Source organism: Pithys albifrons, chromosome 3 (assembly GCF_047495875.1).
Source record: "Pithys albifrons albifrons isolate INPA30051 chromosome 3, PitAlb_v1, whole genome shotgun sequence".
Lineage (NCBI taxonomy): Eukaryota > Metazoa > Chordata > Aves > Passeriformes > Thamnophilidae > Pithys > Pithys albifrons.
In genome coordinates this window covers 30,484,172-30,504,805 of record NC_092460.1, presented here as the reverse complement: position 1 = coordinate 30,504,805, position 20,634 = coordinate 30,484,172, and the positions used below count along the sequence as shown (strand labels likewise).

Sequence of the window (20,634 nt, the reverse complement as noted above, 5' to 3'; positions counted from 1 at the left end):
TGTCAAGACTACATTTTTGTAAACTTTTGTTTGATCACAGGCATTGTACCTCGTCAGAAAATATGGCGAGAATGAAGCTGGATTGTCCTGCTCCGAGAACATCGGCATGGATCCTCCCATTATCCAGAGGCGGAAATACAACACGAGAATCACCTTCAAAGAAGAGTATCTGTGTTAGCAGTGCACTAGTAAGAAGAACTAAGGCCTCCAGAAATACTTTCTTTTGATAGCTCTTCATGCTCTGCAAAGAGAGCCAGCTCAGCAGTTTAGCCAAAATTCAGGGTTGTCCCCCTATGTATGGTGACAAACCTACAAACCTTCAGCACAGACAGCACACTGTGATGTTGTGTGTCCCTCTTCCATGCCTGCAGTACTGACAGCAACTGGCACATCTCGGCTACCCACCACAAAGTCAGCATTTTGAAGGACAAATCTGTCACCCTGCTGCAGTGTAGACTGCAGAGTTTTGCTATTGACCTCTACCTAAATACAGAGGGGAAAATCATGGCTGATGTCTTAAAAGCTCTCATTGTTCATTCACCCTGGCACAGGTGTAAGGACAAGCTCCACTGGCGCTTCTCATGATGTGTAATCCCAATTCCTGGAAGGACTTCTGTGAGCTGGCACTCCTCCACCTTTCTGGTAACCACTTGTCAAAGGACAAGCAAGGGTATCCAGCTCCTAGAGCACCACAGGGAGCTGCACACCCAGCACACCCCCAGAGAGAGGCTTGTTTTCTTCCCTGCAACATGCCAAGTGCTGCCTGGAGCACATCACGCAGCAGGTATTTGTGGGAAAAGTTTTTCCTGTTACTGTTATTGAGCCCTGCACTGGCATTACAGACATGCCACTAACAAGGCAGCACAGCACCAGAGAGTCCCCTGTATTTAGGACAGGAAATACTTGCAGATGATTACATGGTTGTAAGGGCAACCACTGTAAATCAAAAGAAATTTTGAACTAAAAATGCAGTAATATTCTTGTTTCTACCCAGCTGAAGTTTTCTAGACTAATTTCCAAGACTAAATTTGTATTAAGATCTACCACCTGAGCTTTCTGAGTCTTTTGGGATACCCTCACGCATTGTTCATTCTCATCAAATACACAGAAATACATGGTCAAGTCCAGTCATACTTACATAGCTTATCACCAAAGCAGCTCTCTTCAAAAAAGGCCTGGCGGTATACAAGAAATTCTGGTTGTTATTTGCAGTCAGGTAGCTGAAATATAAGGAAACAAATACTTGTTGAAATACTTTGAAACCATAACTCGTTTTACAAAAGCAGAAAAATCCATACATTGTTTTAACCACCCTAAACTAATGATGCAGTAAGGACACCAACTCTTCAAAGACCTTGCCACATAACAAGTAAAATATTGAGACTAATTCAAGTAATAAAGACTATTATACACCACAGTTTCCCCATCAAAATCTGGTTTTGGTCTGTTTGTTGGTTTGGGCGTTTTTTTAAAATCTTCAATTAACTCCTTAATCCTCAGAAAAATCCCACGTGTGTCTCGGTAAGATTGCTGTCTTCAGACGCACAGACTATACCGAGACACATTTTTAAAAGGTCACCCAAACAGAGCAATTCAATTTTAGACCGTGATTAAAATGCAAAAACTCCTTGTTCCCAGCTCTCTGCTCAGCCCCTAGAGATGAGAATAACTATCTGGGAGAACTGATTTTAAGCATTTTTGGAGGGTATTCTGCATGCTTAAGTTTCATTACAAGTCTGCTGACAAAGTGCTATGATAATTAATTGCACTGAGACAAACACACAGGTGGTTTACTGTTGCAGGCATGTTCATAACACCCTTCCCGTTTCTCAGTAAGTGAAATTAAACTGTATCTGGAGCCAAAACTACACATTTATTTTAATTCAGAGTAGGAGCACTTGCCAAAGTCTAAGGAGCTTTCTTAATATAACAAACAGTGCCATACCCATGACATTAATTCCATGGTAATTCCATTTCTATTGAACCTTACAGATCCTTCATCATTGTAATAAAACAATGCCAGAAAGAATTACAGAAGAGACGACAAGAATATTTTAAGCATATAGGACTTAGAAAACTATTGAAAAAATGACAAGTTATTTTAAGTTATAAATGTCAAGTAAACAAAATAAATTCAGAAGGAAGACATGTGCATATTCTTCTGTGTAATACACAATCAGTATCAGGATACTCTATCTAAATGATTTACAAAAACTGCAGTTTGCATTGCAACACCTTCAAGCAAGTTACTTTTCCAAGCATGAAATCATCATATGTTTCTCCCGTGAACATCTAGCATATAAAACATATCTTATTTCCTCTCCAAATTCCTCAAGACAGTGTATCTTCTGATTGCTTCCACCCTTCAAGTTTTTGGAAAAACACGATTGAAGCACTTCCTGATGCAGCCAAGAGTCTTTAATATCCAGCTTTTTGTTCAAATTTTCTATAGTAGGAAGTTTGCGAGCCTGGTCACCATGGTGAGATGAAGAAAAGATTATACTGCAGAAAAAAAAGCACCAGGGCAAAGCCAGAAAGAAACAGAGGCAACATTTAAAAAGAAGAAACAAATACATCTGGGTGCTCTCTACAAAGTAACTGCTCTTCAGAAAACTTTCCCTAAGTGTCATGCTTAAAACTAAGGAACTAAACCATACAATGTAAAGCAAGCCAGATGACTTTCATTCCTTGGTGTCTACTTATTGTCAAATGTTGACATTTAAGCACCAAACCTGACTTAAATGTCAGACTAGTCTTCAAGGGCTGAACGCCTCAAAGTGCAAAGTTTCTTGAGCTCCCACTGATTTTAATCAGGCTCCAGCAAGTACAAGTGAGATGAAACTGAGCCTTCAGCTTTCTCTCCCCATGAAAGGTCAGGTTGGCCTTCAAGTGTTCACCAGGCCCTACTCCAAAGCCCACCGGAACCAAGGGAAAGCCTCTCACTGACTTTAATAGCATTTGGACCAAACCCCAGTCTTTTGTTCCCTACTGGAACCTTTTATGAAACTCAACCCCCTCATGATTTGCAGCAGGAACAGAAGTGTTTGGTTGCACTTTGTTTACATTTTTATGTGTAGAGAGAAGAGAGCTCTCTATTTATCACACTGTCTGACTCTTTTCAAGGGCCTGTTTGTACTCACTCATACTTTTATCTCACTGCAACACTATAGGCAGGAATTTTCCATTACAAATACTTGCTCTAGGTGGAATTATTCTGGAAAAGATCAATTAGAATAGTTCAACTCTTTCTCCAGGGCTTGAATTACAGAGAGAGAAACACTTCTCCAACTTTTTTGTAGATCCCCTTTAGGTACTGGAAGGTGCTCTAAGGTCTCCCAGAGTCTTCTGTTCTCCAGCTTGAAGAACCTGAACTCTCAGGCTGTCTTCATAGCAGAGGTGCTCCAGCCCTCTGACCATCTTCATGGCCTTCCTCTGCACTCGACTCAACAGGTCCAAGCCCTTACTTGCAACTCAAAGTTAATTTGAAGTGCTCAGTCAGGCTGCGGGGTAGCCCTGGCCACTGCAGAGCAGACCTTCTGAGAGCATTTCAGAAAACTCTGAGAGGCCCCTCACAATTTATATTGTGGAGCAGTAACATCTCCAGGAAAAAAGAAACCCCTGCATTGACACTAACTGCAAATCACCACTCTGTGCTAGAGAGAGGAGATGGACAGCAAGCAAGAAGGATCCAGAATGAAAGCAATGGGTAACTGGGAATGGGTGAAGCAAGAGTTCAGAGAGCTCTGAGCTTTCTGGTCCTTCCTCCAGATGCTTTTGCTACTTTGTAGCTTCAGTTAAGAAATGGGTTTTTTTCCACAATAGTTCAATTTAGAAGTGAAGCTTTTCCATTTTGAGAAAGCTGCTGTCCTGAAGTCTATCTGGAAACCACAAAAGATAACATGGTTCACTGCTCAGTAATCCTGCTCTCCACCCATCAGATAAACATGTGGGAGTGGCATAAATGGACAGGTTATGCTCAGTGCCTCAAAGCTTTACAAGAACCACATGGTTTTCCAGAGCACCTTACTGGAGGTACTACTTGTGTCAGGGAATGTAACTCACATCTGGTGCAGGCAAAGAACAAGACTCAGTGTGTATTAAAACAAAATGAACTGCATAAGGAAGTGGGCTAAATGTAAGTGACACACAGCATGTAAAATGCAGCAGTTTTTACATGTAAAATTGTAGCTTGCAAACACATCTAAGGTTACACTGAACTTTGCTCAGACAACCTTGAGATCAGCCAAAGCTCTTAATTTTGCCTTTAGCCTGGAGAAGCAAAGAAATCACTATTGTAACAGTTAAACTGGTTTATGTCCTTTTTAAACAGCTGCCTTGTAAAAAGTCATTTACAGGTCAGACTCTCATGCATTTGCCAACCTCTCTAGGCTGCCAAACATCCCTCTGTTCATGGGACCCACTCCCTATCACCTGCTCCACCCTGACCAGTGCAGTGTGGCTCCCCATGCCAGGACACACACATGCATTCACTCCCACATGAGAGTGGGCGTGGGATGTAGGTAGGGAAGGTGTATTGATGGTAGCACCACACAGCAAAATGCTACCTCAAGAGTAGGGGAATATTTCAAGGTGTAGTTCTTCCAGATTTTCCTAAGAAAATTATAAAATTAGAGGAGGAAATCCAGATCGCTGGGTTCATTTAAACGAGTGCAAAAAGAGCCCATTTGGGCAGAGGTTCCACTTCTGCTTTGTGCCAGCTTTCCCACAAAGCAAACCAGCATGTAATTGCCTACTTGCTATCTTTTAAAAGCCTTTCAGGAATACTCCCCGAAGCAACCCAAATCACAACAAACAATAAATCCAAGAAAAGCTTAATAATGCAGGGACTTCTCTTGAGCAGTTTGAGCAGAGGCCAAGACAGATATTTGGCAGCTACAGCCTCCTGAAAAGCACAGCTCATCCTGAAATCAGTTACATCATTAGGGCACTCTGAGGTTTTATAATTGAAGACAGCAGGGTAGGTGGCCTAGTAAAATTCAATACCATGCATTTTACAGGAACATAAACTTTGCTGGTACCAGATGGACTCTGTGTTAATCAAAACAAACTTCTCCAAGAAGCAGGCAGCTTTTTTAATTTGCCTGTATCTTTGGAGGCATCTAGAGTTTACAGAACTCAGCTCCTCAGCTGCTGCTCGTTGCCACGGCTGTGTGAGCCATGGCAGACCACAATGGGCAACATGTTTGCCCCACACTGCAGCTGACTCAGATTTGGTATACAAAATTAACTTTGTGTTCTCTTTGAAGGCTTTCTCAAGGGAAGTGTACAAATAATTAAGATCCGTGATGGATGCTCCGAATCAGGAACACCTAAAAAACCAAGGTAAGTCTGCAGTAGAACAAGCTTTGGTTTTTCAAGAGCATGTTTTGGCCAGGTTGTTCCACTGTGAGAGGATCATTGCTCCCATTTATATCCTTCTCACGAAAGAGATTCAGTTCCCAGCAACCACCAGTTTTGAACTAGCAGTTCCAAAACTGTAACACTAAAAGAAGATATTGGAAGGAGAAGTATAAAGCAAGGCTGTTCTCTTATTCTTAATTATTGATAACAGTAAGATACCCCTAATAAAGACATTTTTAAATAGGAAGGGGCTATTTTAAGTGCATGTCAAAGCTTTAGGTCAGGGGTTGATGCACACCCAATTCCAAAGCAGTTTTACAGACTTCCCTGCTGAGAATGAGCAAGTTTTACAGGAGCTGTATTCTGTCTATAGAGACCACCTTACCTTTTCTTAAAGAGAACTTTCCTACCATCTGTCCAGCTAGCTACATCTTATATTGGAGAAGTATCTTTTCCACCTGGCTCAGCCTATATTCTTCCTTGAGGACAACCACTGAAGGGCAAAAGTGTATGTGATATCCCAGAGAGAAAACAGTAATGAAAATCCATCATGGAGTGAAAAAACTGAAGTAAAAAAAAAAGAAAAATCAATATATTCCAGACATGTCTGGATATTTAATTCACTTAAAATACTTGTCAATACAGAGAAATAAAATACCAGTCATAACTACAGGTTTTGAAAGGAATAAAAAAAGCCCTCCTGTTTCCTACTTTATGAGTAGTCTTGACATTCCCCACAGCATGTGTGTGGCATCCTTGCTCCTTATCTCCCCAGAGAGCCTTCAACCCCAGCTACCACTGCCCACACAGACCCAGATGTATAAACACACACAAACAGAAGCAATTTTACAGACTCTTTTGGGAGCCATGGAGAGATTTTATGAAAAGTCAAAACTGTTTTAACTCATTTGCACTGATAATGCCATGTATTCTTTGCATACACTTTCAGTTGTGACCATATTTGATGTTCTTGCTGTTTACTGGATTTTCAGGGAAAGCAAGAGCAGGGCATAACTACACTAGCATATACAGCAGAGAAGGTGATCCCACTCATGGTGTTTCCTTATTCTCTTAGGCAATACATACCTCATTCTGTGTGGGATGAAAGCAGAGGAAGAAAACTCGAAGGAACAGGGAAAGGAGGAGAGAGAGGCACAGTAAGGGATCAGGAAGAGAAAGAGAAAAAAGGAAAGTAGCAAAATGCACTTAGTGGATCAAAGATGTGACCAAGAAGATAAAAAAGGGTTTCTTTTCATACCAGACATTCCACCGACGCGACAAGGAGACAAGGTGGAGGAGGGCTAATGGGAAAAATAAGACCTCATCAAAGCATGGCCTCCTCCTGCCAGATCTCAGGAAACCAAAGCACCGTGCATGCAATTTAAAGCTTCCATCGATTTCAGCCATTTTATTTCCCCTGCATCACACACACCTGAGGCACTGAAATCTTCCACCAGGCTCCTTATTGCCTGTCCTAGCCCAGCGAAGGGCAAGTATTTCAAGTAACTGCATTATGAACAGCACTGATAGCAGCTTTGGCTGCTCCCCACATTCAACTACAAATCTGTATTTCCGGCTGATAGTGCTTTTGACAAGCTTTATTCATTCAGGCAAAAAGTTTTTCCTTCCAGTAGCTCGTGTCAAGCTGAAACTGTTCTTCTTTGAAAGGATTAGGTAAAATAGTTATGCTGTTTCCTCAAAAAGCAATTAGAGAGATATGCCCATATCAATGAAGTTGCGCAACCACTTCACTGGGAAAGCTTCAATGGTTCTGTACTTTGGAGCAGGGAGTTGATTTTAGTAGAGGGACTGCAGAGATGCTGTTGTTGATTTCAGTGAAAACTGGCTCTGCTTCCAGAGATGCCCATTTGCAACACTCACTAGAGACCTGTGGCAATTCCCCAGGGACTCCAGTCCCACCAAATACCTTCTAGAAGAAACAGCATCAGCCTCTCTTGCATTGCTCCTGCAAAGCCATTAAGATAGGAGACTCTCCTGCAATGCTTGTATCCAGCTTGGAGGAGACCATTTGCTTGGACTGCAGAGGGCTGAAAATTTGTGTCTGAAGAGGAGGCTATGTGAGTATGTGTTAAAAGGAAGAGAAGGAATATAAAGGAAGGAGAAAGGAAGGCAGGCCCAGAGAGGAAAGGGATGGGGGGAAAGATGAGCTAGGAAGAGAAAAATAGAGATACACAGATATTCAGACCTCTGCTGCTGTCAGAGATCCAGTGGAGGTATCCAAAAAATCTGCTGCCACTGGAGCTCCGTTCACTGGTGCCCCCAGTGAGCACTGAGGAGCTGGACTGCAGCACAGGAGGCAGGAAAAATCCTGCTTTCCCCAGAGCAGTTCCAATTGTGAAAGCACCTGTGCTTTAGATGAACCAGCCTAGCTCGAGCAGATGGGCCCAAATCCACAGGGGATAGCCAGGATTCCTACAGACTGATTGCTGCCTCTTCACCTACACAGAAGAGACCCAGCAGCACTTAAATACAGCCATCCTCAAGACACAGCACGATGACCATGGACCACACTCACTCTGCATGGCCAAGCTTGGTGAAGGGGCTGCTTGCACAGGCAGGAGGAGTGACGTCTGCAATGTATCTAAACCACACTCCCCAATCACAAAAAAATAGCTTACTTGGAGCTTTTATGTGAAGAAGGGAAGAGGTTATCCCCCACTCCTGCACAGGGCTCTGTTATGTTATCATGACTGTAAATTACTGAGGTGTCCCTGGGAATCAAGTGTCCTAGTAAAAATTTACAAACAAGCCATAAAAGATGTGGAGGCACGATGCCCTGCCTTGATGATCTCCATAAAGTGTTTCATGTCAGTAAATACACACAGATTCAACTGGCCTGCTCATTTACAGATGGAAACAGAGTGGCTTGAAAATTATGTATGTGCAATTAAGGAATTAACATTTTGCTGTTGTCTTTGTCTTAAAGCAAACTTTAAAAAACCCGAATAAAACAATAAAACCAACCAAACAAAAAACCAACAATGAAAACCCGAACAATGAAGACAAAAAATAGCAGAGAAAAGGCATGGAAATCACTGTCTGTGCGACTGTCACTGTTTTTGGTGACCCTCCTTCCTCCTCCACGCATCAGCCCTAAAAAAGGTACTGATGAGAAGCTCAGGGAAGGGTCAGCTGCTCCCAGTCCCAAACCTGAAACAACTTTTTAAGGAATTTAAAACATTTTGCTGGTACTGAGTTTGAGTTGAAGAAGGAGGGGGAGAAAAACTTTTACAGGCAAACCTGCTCTCAATCAGAGCAAGTGCTCAGTTGTGTGGTGTTGGTGTTTATTCTTAAATATATTTGCTCAACTAACTTATATTTTATAAGTCGTCATTAGGGGTCAGCCCAAAAAAAACACTTTTTGCAATGCTTGGAAAGGCGCATAACATTTTAGTTATGAGCATTTCTGGTAAATCAGGTAGAAGTGGTAAGTGAAAGTCTAGTTTCAGAAGGAAACATGGGCACAATTTGCAAAGAAATGCATTTGGTAATTGTTGTTCCTCTCCCTCTGCCTTAAGACAGTGAGGTCTAAGTGGATTAAAAGCACCACGTTGGCACAGGATTTATGAGAGCAGGAGAGAGGGCAAGTAGTGTGAAAAAGGTACTACTGCAATAGCAAGTTTGCTTACTGAAGCGTTAATGAAGATGGAAAAGCTTGCATGGCTTCTCCTGAAGATGCCCATTAAATGAAAGGAGGTTATAACCTAATCATTTCTTGTACAATCCCCCAAAAATTCACATGATAGACAGAAAAGGAATGGTCCCTGTTTGGATCCAGACTTTCTGTCAAAAGCCACCAGTGGCAGAGACACTAAATTCATCCTCAAACCAAAGCTTGGTCCCTTTTCCACAAGCTTTTCCTTCTAACTGAACCCCATCCTCCACCTACTTAAAACACAGTTTACTGCATGTTAGTGCTAAATACTTCAGGATGAAGGTACTTCCTTTCCGGAAAACTCTTAATCTGACATTTGATCTACCATATCCCTTTGCTTCTGCCAGATTAAATAAAAGCAATCCACAAATATGTCACAGCCATCTCTAAAGACAAAATAAATGGTAAAAAACCCCCAACCTTCCTCACTCTTTTCTCTTAGAAAACAGTCTGTTATTTTTAACATCCTCAAAAATAGCTTGTTCTTTTTAAATATGAATGACATGAGTCTGTTAGCAATATAGTGAAGAATCAAAATAACATTCTTCAGAGCTGATATCCCTTCAGAGAAACTTTTTGATGTTTGCAATCAAATGCAACTCAGTGCCAAAGTTATACTGCAACACAGAGAGAATCTGAAAGAAAACAATTCAAAAATTGGCAGCAAATTACTTCTTTTGTCAGCAGCCCTGTAAGTAAATTGTGCCTGTGCTATTACTGTTGGCATGAAATACCAAACACTATACTTCCAACAACTTTTATCTCTGTTGCTTTTCCATACAAACATCCACAAATCCTTAAATTCTTCAAATTAAAAATGTACCAGCTCTTTCATCACAGGCACTTGTGGTTCAGTTATGACAGGGTTCATCTGTAAAAAATAAAAATTTAAATCTGCAATAGCCAGTAAAGATTAGTGGCTTACTTTAAATGGATTTCCTTTACAAAGCTATTCTCTATATCTCATCTAAACAGATAATAAATGGTAAAAGCCAAAAGCACATCAGTAAAAAAAAAATAATTCTGAAACTTGGCAGAATTAGAAAAAACAATTACATTTTATCCTATTTTGACCACAATTCAGTCTCATCTATTGCCAGAAAAATAAAGCCACAAATGTTTCAGTCTTCTTAAAGTCACTAAGGTATTTGCTTTCAACTGCATTGGCAACTTCCAAAAAATAAGCAGTAGCAAGAAAACAACATCATTTTGTAGTCTCCATTTCTACAGAAGTAGGCTTAAATTCAATATTTAAAAGCCTGGCAAGCATGAAAGATCCTGCAAAGTTTCTCACACAAAGGTTTATGGGGTATTGCACTCAGCCAAAACTATGAGCAGCTTCTGCCTTGTGGCTTTTCCCGCAGCCTGTAACACACTCCCAAACAGACCAAACTTTTACAGGGTGGGGCTGGAGCTGACACTGAACAACCACATCTTCCCACCTAAGTGAGAGCCTCTCTGCCCCAGGCACCCCACACCTGAAGTACCTCACCCACTTGGCTAGAGGGAAACCCATGAAAACACATTGGGACCCTTGTTCCAGGCTTTGTTGCCCTCCAATGCAGCCACGTTCTGGCTCATTATAGCAGACCATAACCAAGATCACTTGAACAAGCTCTTCTTATTCCTGAGGGATGGTGGTGGCTCTTGCAGGACCACCTGTGGCACAGTGGACATAGCCAGGACCTCGAAGGCCAGCAGAAGAGTCCTTATGGCACAGCCTCTGTTCCACAGCATGGTAGCAGCCCCATTGCAGCCAAAGCAGGAGAACCTTTTCTCCCAAAATCACTTGTAAAGAAGCCCCAGGATATGCAATACTGCAACAAAATTGATCTAGAGACTCTTGCACAGATTTACTCACAGGAAACAGGTATTTGCATCAAACTAACCAATTCTTTTTCTTTTCCTGTGGCCCTTTAGTATTTGCACTGCATGTCTGATCCTATTATTAAACACAATAAATAGCCCTTGTTGAATAATCAGAAGTACCAGCCAGCATGGGCAATATTGCCAACCAAGACTGAAGACAGAGAGCTGTGTTATTTCTGTATTTGAGTTATTGATTAAATGTAACATCCGTAAAGCAGCAATCAGAATTGCTATTCCACAAACATTTCTAGAGAAATAAAGACTTATTCCAAGTGCAAATCACATGCACTCTTGTGGTTAAAATGCAATTAAACAAGTAAAGCATCCAATATACCCACAAGCCAAACAAAAACAAATCACAGGAACCTAAACTTGGGAGCAAAAACAAAGGCAAGATTTTTAAAACATAATTCAAAAATGGAAAGTGTCAATACAGACTGTTGCTTGTAAGTCATTGCAAAAACTTGGAGGTTACATGTATATGTATTATTTATACACAGGCAAAAGGGCCCTCTTCCAAAATATGTCTCAGTAGGAAAAATCCTGTCAAAGAGTAATGCTTTACTTATTACAGAATACTGTCTTGCTTTTTTTCTTAAGCTTCCTGGTTTACTTTGAAGTTTTTTTAAGTGATAAAATGGATGGGAAGAAAAACATTCCTGAATTAACTATGTAAAACTCTTGCCATCAGACTCTGAAGAAAGAAGGTTATTCTGAGAAAAATAAGAGTAAGAATCATACTAAACAAATGTACTGATTTAGTAGTCTCTGTTGGATTGCCAGAAGCTGATACAGAGGGCAATACCCTCACCAAAGGTCATCAGACTCACCGAGAGCAAAGAGCCAGGGGCAGAAGCGATGCTGGTGGGACACCAGGGACCGCTCCATGGAGACCCCACAGCCCAACTGAGGAAATGGTGAGCCCTGTGCACTGCAATCTCCCTCAGAGGGAAGAGGCCAGGTGTTTTGGAAAAGTACAGCCACTCAGAGAGCACAAGCTTTCCACACCTGCCTTGTGTGGATCCACATGGGTAAGAAAGGTGCAACTTTTGAAACAGCAGCGCTTGCTACTAAATTTGGCTACCGTGCCCCTCCCGCAATGCTCAGCATGGGGGGCACAGATGGCACAGACACCAGCGCTGGCTCAGAGCTTCTCCTCCTTGGTGAGGAGTCTCTCACCTTTGAGAGAGAGCAGGGGATTGCTACAGTTTCCTGAGGAGCTGGGAAGTGGTAGAGTGGAGTGGAGTTTACCTAAGTGGCTGCTGCCTGTCAAAGCTTTCTCCAGAAAGCACAAGCTCACCCAAGTGCACTTTACTTGAGCAAAGCTATTTTGTCTGCTTCAGTTTTGTTTCCTTGAATTGATAGCTCAGGGCTATGATTGAGAAGACAGAAAAGGGCACTTTTCACAAGGGCTTGAAAGAAAGAGATTTTACAAGATGGATGAAGTGAAACAAGGCAAAGCCTTGATGAACATACTGTGCTTCAGGCAACTTAATAAAACTCACATTACAAAAATGACTATAAATCATCTGCATGAGTTTAAATTCTTGACCAAACCGTATATGCTGCATTACCCCATGGGCTGCTCACCTCCGGGAAAAAGAAAAATTCTGCCCAATCCACCAGTACCTATTACAGAGCAGTAACACACTGTTCCCTTTTTTGTCAATTGGGTTTTTTAACCCCAATGAGTTTGTTTAAGTGTCCTAAGTAGATCCAGGCATCCCTCCCTTTGCAAACAGCCACCTGACAGCACACCAGAGCAGCTGTCTCCAGAATTAGGACACAAACATCGAAACACACAGAGGCAAATTGATCTGATCGATCTCTCACAGACTTGAGAAGCAGCCAGCCCTCAGAGACCTGTATATTTTCAATCTGCAATGAAAGGGCCTGGCAATAAACTGGAGAGAGCCAGTTTATAAGCTGGGAGGGAAATGATTATAGAATATTATAGAACTGTAGCAGTTATGGGATCTTCCAGCTGGTTTAAATGATTTGGCTTCCTTATGAACATATTGAAGGGGGAAGAAAAGGAAAACTTATGAAGGTCAGTCATGAGTGCTGTAGGTACCACATTAAGCGGAGTTCCTCATTTATTCCAAGCATTTAATGTGGAGATGGAAACGGAAGGAGAAATACAGAGTGGGAACAGAGGTTACTGAATCCATAGACAAATATGGATTAAGGAGTACCTTACACAAATACACAAAATCAAGAGAGGGATCAGAGGGGAACTCCTGAGCTTCCCTGACCACCTTGAGCTCCACAGCGGACAAGTGTTCAGGTGTAAATTCAGGGTTCCCCAGGAAAGTGCTGAACTGACCCTGCTCTGCTCCAGCTCAAAAGGTGGCTTTTGCTGCTGAATGAAATACCACTTTCCAAAGAGAACTGGGGCTGAATCTTTGCCTCCTTCTTTTGGTTTTCCTGTTTTACTTCACAGTCGTAGCTATTATGTGTGCCACACTGATAGTTTCACAGGGAAGCAGTAAAATTTCTAAGATGCTTGGAGAGGAAAGGAGTGTTTGTTTGAGTTGAAACTTCTTTGTCATTTCAAGCCAGATTTGCAAATACCTTTGCCAGACTCACACTGCACTTTTGTAAGCTCCACAAGAAAAATAGGTGGAGTTGCATTGACCAGCCCTCAGCAATCCAGGCTGGTGGAGACAAGGAGCAGCATCTTAATAGCCTCCTCTTTCTATTCCACCCCTGGGAAAAGTGTGACTGTTATTGAATGTAGCTCTTTTTCTACTTTTCTTATTTAGACAATGGCCAAAATAGAAACAAAACATGAGAAGAGAAACAAAACAAGAGAAGTGCTTTTTTCCTTTTCCTTTTGCATTTTGTTGGTTTTTTTCCACAGATAGTTATGGTTAATAAAAAAGAGTTTCACTTAAGCAAAGCCTTTTAGGATGTCCAGGTGTTTTTTGTTTTGGTTGTGTTTTTTTTTCATTAGGACAAACCTAATAAACTAATTTTCACCCTACTGGGAGTCAACAGCAGCTCTTTCTTGTTCCCTTCTTCCTCCAAGGTCAGCAGGTCACACTCTGCTTTGGTTACTTGCTGGCACAGGCTGCACACTGATTTTGCCAGCTGGAGCACTGCAAACCCAAGGCTGTCCCCACTGCCTGTTCATCTGCCTGGACAGCAGTGGCCATGCCCAGCACACATCACAGGACCACTCCTGCAAGGAGGCTCTCTGTGCCCTTCACCCGTGCTCTGGGAACAGAGCAACGTATATGGCACTCCTTGGCTCAGCCAACCATCCCCCAATCACACACATGCTCACTTTAAATATCGAACATGCCAGATACCTCATTTATTTCAGTTTCTCTTTCTCTCTTACTGATCTATCTTCCTGACTCTGCAAGGCCAGATCTGATAAAAATAGTATCAGCATCCACCAAGTTAAGGTAAAGGAAGTCTACAGACTCCATCGCACTTTCACTTCTGTCAACAGCTGGCCCTTGCTGACTTCACAGCAGGAATCACAACTTCTTTCCCCTTCTTTATTATTATTTTTAGAACAACTTTTGGTAGAGAGCCAGCACTTGATGAAGAATGGGACAATCCCAGTGGGTGCTATTCATCAGTGTCCTACCAGCATTTCTGGTGCTAACCAACCCACTGCTCAGGATTTACAATGCTTGTTGTGTGAACACATCACTGCTCAGGATCATCACACCCCACCCAGGAGGGGTTGCTTCCTCTCCTGCCCTCTTTGCTTTGCCTCACACAACAGTGCATTGGGCATTTAACAGATCAACCTACTCTCACTAAACAAAGCATCCCAAACCACACGCTAAAATCTTAGTGAAAGCTGTTATAGAAAGCCCTACAAGAACAGTGGGAGCAGAGGGGTGTTCAGAAAGGGTAACCTGTGTTAAGAGACTTGAGCAACCCATGCACCCTTTTCAAACAACAGTGAATGGGAAGGAGAGGGGGATGCAGAGCCATCCTTCCCTCTGAGGCACCCTCTGTGGACCCTCTTTCTCTCCATCAGCTACAGAGAGAGCTCATCTCCTGTGGACTCTGTTCCCTCAAACCCCACGCTGTCCAAAAACAGCGCAGGCTCTGACAAAAATAATTAGAGCTACTAATGGAAGAAAAACACCTTTAGGGTCTGGTATTTCTTGTGCTCAAGAGGGCAGGATACTTTCACCTTCTTGGCAACCCTGCCTTTGAGTTTTCAGCAACTGATGACAGCTTTGATGGAAAAATATGTTCCTGAGCTCAAAAGGCACAGGGGTGGCTTTCCCTTTGCTACTCTGTGGGTCAGTCAAAGAGCCAGGTTCATAAAAAGAAAAGCTTCTGTCATCTCATAATACCAGCGCAGACAAGGCTGCCTCTTGACAGGGAAAAAATAAAATTACTACAAATAAAGTTGACATGGGAACACATGCTTAAAATCAATAATGAGAAGACCAGAGGAGAGCTTATCCCAGAGTCCCAAGTGCCAACCAGTCTTACAGCACTTTGGCAGAGGCCACCCTGGACAAACAAAGTAGTAATAGTTGCTTTATGACCTGCAGGTTGTCTATATCAATGTGATCTCGTTATCTACTTCAGCCAAAACCCAGGAATTAAACAGTTTCCAAGATGCTGAACTGAGACAAGTTCTTTGGGATCACACACCTCAGCTCTGAGAGGGGAGCAACTGACTGCCCCACAGCTTCTGAATCCCACTAGATCATGCATCCCTCAATCACTGCCAAGTCAAGCATGAGCCATAGAATCATTGAATTAGCCAGGTTGAAAAATATGTCTGAGATCATTACGTCCAACCCTTGATCCACCACCACTGTGGTTACAAGACCATGGCACAAAGTGCCACATCCAGTCTCATCTTAAAAACGTTCAGGGATGGAGAATCCACCACTTCCCTGGGCAGCCCATTCCAATGCCTGATTACCCTCTCTGTAAAGAATTTCTTCCTAATATCCAACCTAAACCTCCCCTGGCAGAGCTTAAGACCATGCCCTCTTGTCTTGCTGACAGTTGCCTTGGAGAAAAGACCAACCCCCACCGATAACCACCTTCTTTCAGGTATTTATAGAGAGTTTTAAGATCTCCCCTGAGCCTCCTCTTTTCCAGGCTAAATAACCCCAGCTCACTCAGCCTCTCTTCATAAGACTTGTGCTCCAGTCCCTTCACTAGCTTTGTTGCTCTTCTCTGGACTCGCTCCAGCACCTCAACAATCCTTCCTTAACTGAGGGGCCCAAAACTGGACACTATACTCGAGGGCCTCACCAGAACCGAGTACAGGGGAAGAATCACTTCCCTGAATCTGTTGGCCACACTGTTCCTGATACAGGATGCCATTGGCCATGCTGCTGTGCTTCTCCTCAGAGACATATTTTGGTAACTATCCCCTCCATCTCTCTGTGTGTAAGCAAACTGTCCACCCCAGAGCCTACTACAGTACTTATCCAAATCTCTGCAGGAACATATAGCCCATGGTCACACTTCCCATCAGAAGTTTCAAGGACTTCACCTCCAGAACAGCAGAGTAAATTAAATCAAACAATCCACAGCACTGCCCAGCACAGAAAAAATGGCAAATTCACCACCACTGGAAATTAAATGCGAGGACAGAGGACATAAAATTCCTTGTGCTCTCAAAAATGGGAGCTAATGAGTGTGTGCTTGGTACAAGACATCTTCACCAGCAAATAAACATGTAGAAACAAACAGCTTTCTATTCCAAATAGCTTCCCTGCACTTTGCAGAGGTACCAGTTATCCAGCCTTCCAGATGTCCTCAAGCTGCTTCATGGCCATTTTAGGAGCAAGCATGTAGAAAATGTAGAACTATTCCCAAAAATGAAGCTAACCATTTTACAGGAACTGCAGATATGACTCCTAAGATTCCCAGCACTGGTTTCTGCAAAGTGTATTTTGCAAGCAGTCACTTAGCCAACCATGCCAAAAAAATCCCCAAACCAACACCCTTATCAGAATGATAGCTTTAACAAAAAAACTTCAAAAACAACATGAAAAAAAACCAGAAAATCATTGTTTCTTCAATACTTTTCTATCTGTGCAGTTAGAGGGAGCTTGTCAGACTGTATTCCAGCCCTGCAGTACCTGCTGCATGCACACCTATACAGCAGCTCCATGCTGCTGGGGCATTGCAGGAAGAGCCTCTGGGACACCACAGCCCCCCTGTAACACACTGCAAACACTATTCTTACATTTGGATCGACACTGAGAAATGCATGACAAATTCACCAGTTTTATCCCACTGCCGATTTACATCTCAGCACTGCAGTAACAACCTGAAATGGGACTGCTTCAAAGCATTAATACTGAAGACTGAGAAAGAGGGCTGGTACAGACAGACTGACCTGGCATACTTTATATAGGACAGGTTCAGGATCTTTACCCCACTATGGACTGAGAGCAATCCAGAAGGTTTTGTGGTTTCCATTCCTTTAACTGCTTAAGAAAAGGATGTGCTCCATCTTTGTTATGACAACAGCTGACACATTTCAAAGTTTCCTTTTAATTTCTATCATGACAAGTGATAAGATAGAGAAGTGCAAAATGAACATTGTTCCTAAGATTTCAACAGGGATGACTCCCAGCTCCAGGAGGAAAGACACCCCACACCATCTACTAAGAAACCCCCACCCCATAGTGCTATGAGACTAAAGCCTCAGATTACAAGATTTAAATAAGAGCAACTTTTTTACACCACCAATTTTGGAGTTTCTTACCTATTTCTAACACTATAAACCTGTTAGATTTTTTTTTCTGAGACTCAAAGGTATACGCTTTTCTCCAGGAGACTGAACCACTGCCAAAACCACTCTGCTATCCAAGAATCTTAACATGCTTTGTAAAAACATTAATTAAAACTGACTCAGCAAGAAGAAGGGAGGTAAGGCACGATCTTTTATTTCACAGCAAGGAAAACACCACCAGAAAAAAGGACAAAGAGATCTGACAACATCCCAAGCATGTCAGAGAAAGCATGCTGCAGAGAACAGCAGAGGGGATGCTGGGAGAGCAGGGAGGTGGGGGAGGAAAAGTAAAACCCAGCATCTTGGCAATGCTTGTACATTACTATGCTCCTATTATATAATATTAAGTTGGTTGAGATTGAAAATGGAGATTCAAGAGTCAGTTTTTTTAATTCTGGCCCTCCTCTGCTTTCCCACCACACCTACACAATTGCCACACAAATCCGCACCATCCGAAAAAAAGCAGCTGCTAATTATCGTCTCATTATAAGGACGCCTCACTTATACCTCTTTTGAGATTTATCACACAGTCATTATTTCTCTCTGCAGCATGATTTCCCACTCAAGTGTGAGGAAATGCAGGCAATAGCTATTTAAATGCCATTTGCAACATGGTCTATATGTATTAATTTCTTACTGTCTCTGGGAAAATGGTACCTAATCTATAAATATACATCCATTTGCTTAACAAATTTGTAGACAAAAGAAAAGTAGAACTAAAGGGACAATTTAATTTCTACTTAATTGTACACACTCATAACTTTATAATACATAAACACCATTCCATCGAAATGAACTAAGGTTAGGAAAGCCATTGATTATGTTCCTACCAATATGGCAGGGCAAGAAAGGAAAAAAAAGGCAGCTCGTTCACATTAGACCGAGTTTGCCACTTTTATAATTGTTATTTTCCTTAGAATAACAACCAAAGCAGCTTCTTGGGGACTGGGGACTGGTTAGTACCCCTGCAAACAGAAAGGACAACGTGAAAACTGAGAGTTCAGTAGCAGAATGACAATGCTTTCCCAAAGGCAGCAGGAGAAAGAACATTACGATTCATCACATGCAGTAGGTCTCTATCCAAAAGGCTGTCACACATCCTAAGCAAAGGTCCCATCCACTTGAGCAAGGACAGCACGTGGGCAGGAGGGAGGAGTAAACAGGTGTAAGTCAGGAGCAGCGCTGTTTGGCTTAGTTTGTTAACACAAATAGCTCCATATAATAGATTTTACTGAACCAGAAACCCATAAGACTATAGAAGAAATCTGAAACCCACTACACTCACATTTTCAGATCTTTGGACCCCAGGAGATAACTGATATCATGGCTCTTACTCTGAGCAGATAGTGTGGCATCCATGCGCAAAGTCGTCTACTGCCTGACACCAAGGGTACCTCTTTGCACCAGAAATGTTCAGTCTTCACATCAGATCTAGAGACTGTAACACACAGTATATTTTTGTTACAGAAAAGAGTGTTATCATATCAAATTTGTTTCCAAAACAAAGGAATTCACCTCCCAAAGCCTGCCGGGGAGAGGGGAGGACAACATTCCTTCCTCTCCTCTCAGGAAATGAGTTACCCAACTGCTAGGAGGTGTTAAGAAGAATGAGTCTCTTCCTGATGCCAATACTGGAAGGTGTCAAATGCCTTCATATCACACTGCCGTCAGAAAATGGTGAGGGAGCCGAGCACTACATATCCAAGCTCATAAGGAAAGTTTATTTTGTCTCTGAACCAGAAACACTTCAGACCACGACTGTGTGCAGCTCCAAGTTATTTCCTCTGCAGCTTTTTTCCCTTTAGCTAAAAAGGAGTTGGTACCATTGCGGAGTGATGGGTGTTGCTTAGTGAAGAGCTGGAGAGCCAACTGCCTGAAGCTGATGGGTCAGAATAAACCAGCCCACAGAGGACTTCCCTCACACAGCAGCAACTTCAATTACAACCCATCAAACAGCAGCTACTATATTGTCTCATGTGTCCATAGAGGCCAGATGCAGCCAAGGGAAGTCCCCAACTTCACCTCATGGCTGAAGAAGAGTCAATCAGCCCTGGAGTTGTGCCAGGTGTGGGGATAACCATGTCTACACATCTTCCAAGGGGGACACATTATAGAGATGCACACCCTGCTCATGGAGATTCAGCATCCCCTTTAGACTGTACAGCCAAAAAGGAGCAAATCACTCTTGCCTGGTAAAAGACAATTGTTTTATGGGACTTTGTGGATAGAAATCCATGGCAAAGTTAGCAAAAAAGCCAGATGTCTCTCTGGGAAGATGTCCCAGGATGCTACCAGGAAAGGAAAGACAAGTATCCTTTTCTTAAACTATGATTCATACTATCTCTGCTTTCAGGCTAAATCATTTTCACAATCATTCAGATTCTGACATAACGGGCAATAAGCACCCCATTGGCAAGGCAAAGGAAGCTTACTCAGCACATTCAGGAAAAGGGAGTTGGGATCGCCAAAAGGCCTGACAGAATGAGAACTACTGCCTCTGGGAGTCCAGAAGAAAGCAAGAAGCAACAAGTTTCTTCAATAACATGTTGGGAACGTCTTGATATTTAATTTTTTGGTCCCGTTTTACATTTCAGTTCTCACTTCACTTAGACATGTTTTGCAGTAGTGTACGACAGAGCATAAGCACAACCCACTATCTAAAACAGTTCAGCATCATTTTTGCTGTTTGCCAGTTGCCAAGATAAAGCAGGAGTCTCTCTACTGCCTTACCCTCCTATAAAATGACCTTAAACATATCTGGTGGGGACACTGATGGTATTTTTTTATCCCTCACATTTGCAGTTGCTGATGTTTTTTGTTCTGCGCTCTCTCTAAATGGTTGCAAGTCAGAATGAAAAGCTTAAGTTTCTGAAACTGTTGATATTCTCATGGCACTTGACCAAAGAAAATAAATAAAAATAAAAACAAGTACTCCAAATATGCGCTTCTCCTTGGCAAAAGCAAAGGCAGCTTCTCTGGAGTG

At 42.3% G+C, this 20,634-nt stretch overlaps 1 protein-coding gene across 1 annotated transcript in view; it reads right to left on the bottom strand.

Annotated features, from left to right (window-relative positions):
* TMTC1 (transmembrane O-mannosyltransferase targeting cadherins 1) overlaps window positions 1-20,634 on the bottom strand; it is a 146,881-nt gene that overhangs the window by 89,100 nt on the left and 37,147 nt on the right. Inside the window, exons 6-7 of the mRNA XM_071551208.1 lie at window positions 1,139-1,220; window positions 50-153 (exon numbers count right to left, since the gene is read on the bottom strand). Of these exons, the coding sequence (XP_071407309.1) occupies window positions 50-153; window positions 1,139-1,220 (186 nt within the window). The remainder of the gene's footprint in view (window positions 1-49; window positions 154-1,138; window positions 1,221-20,634) is intronic.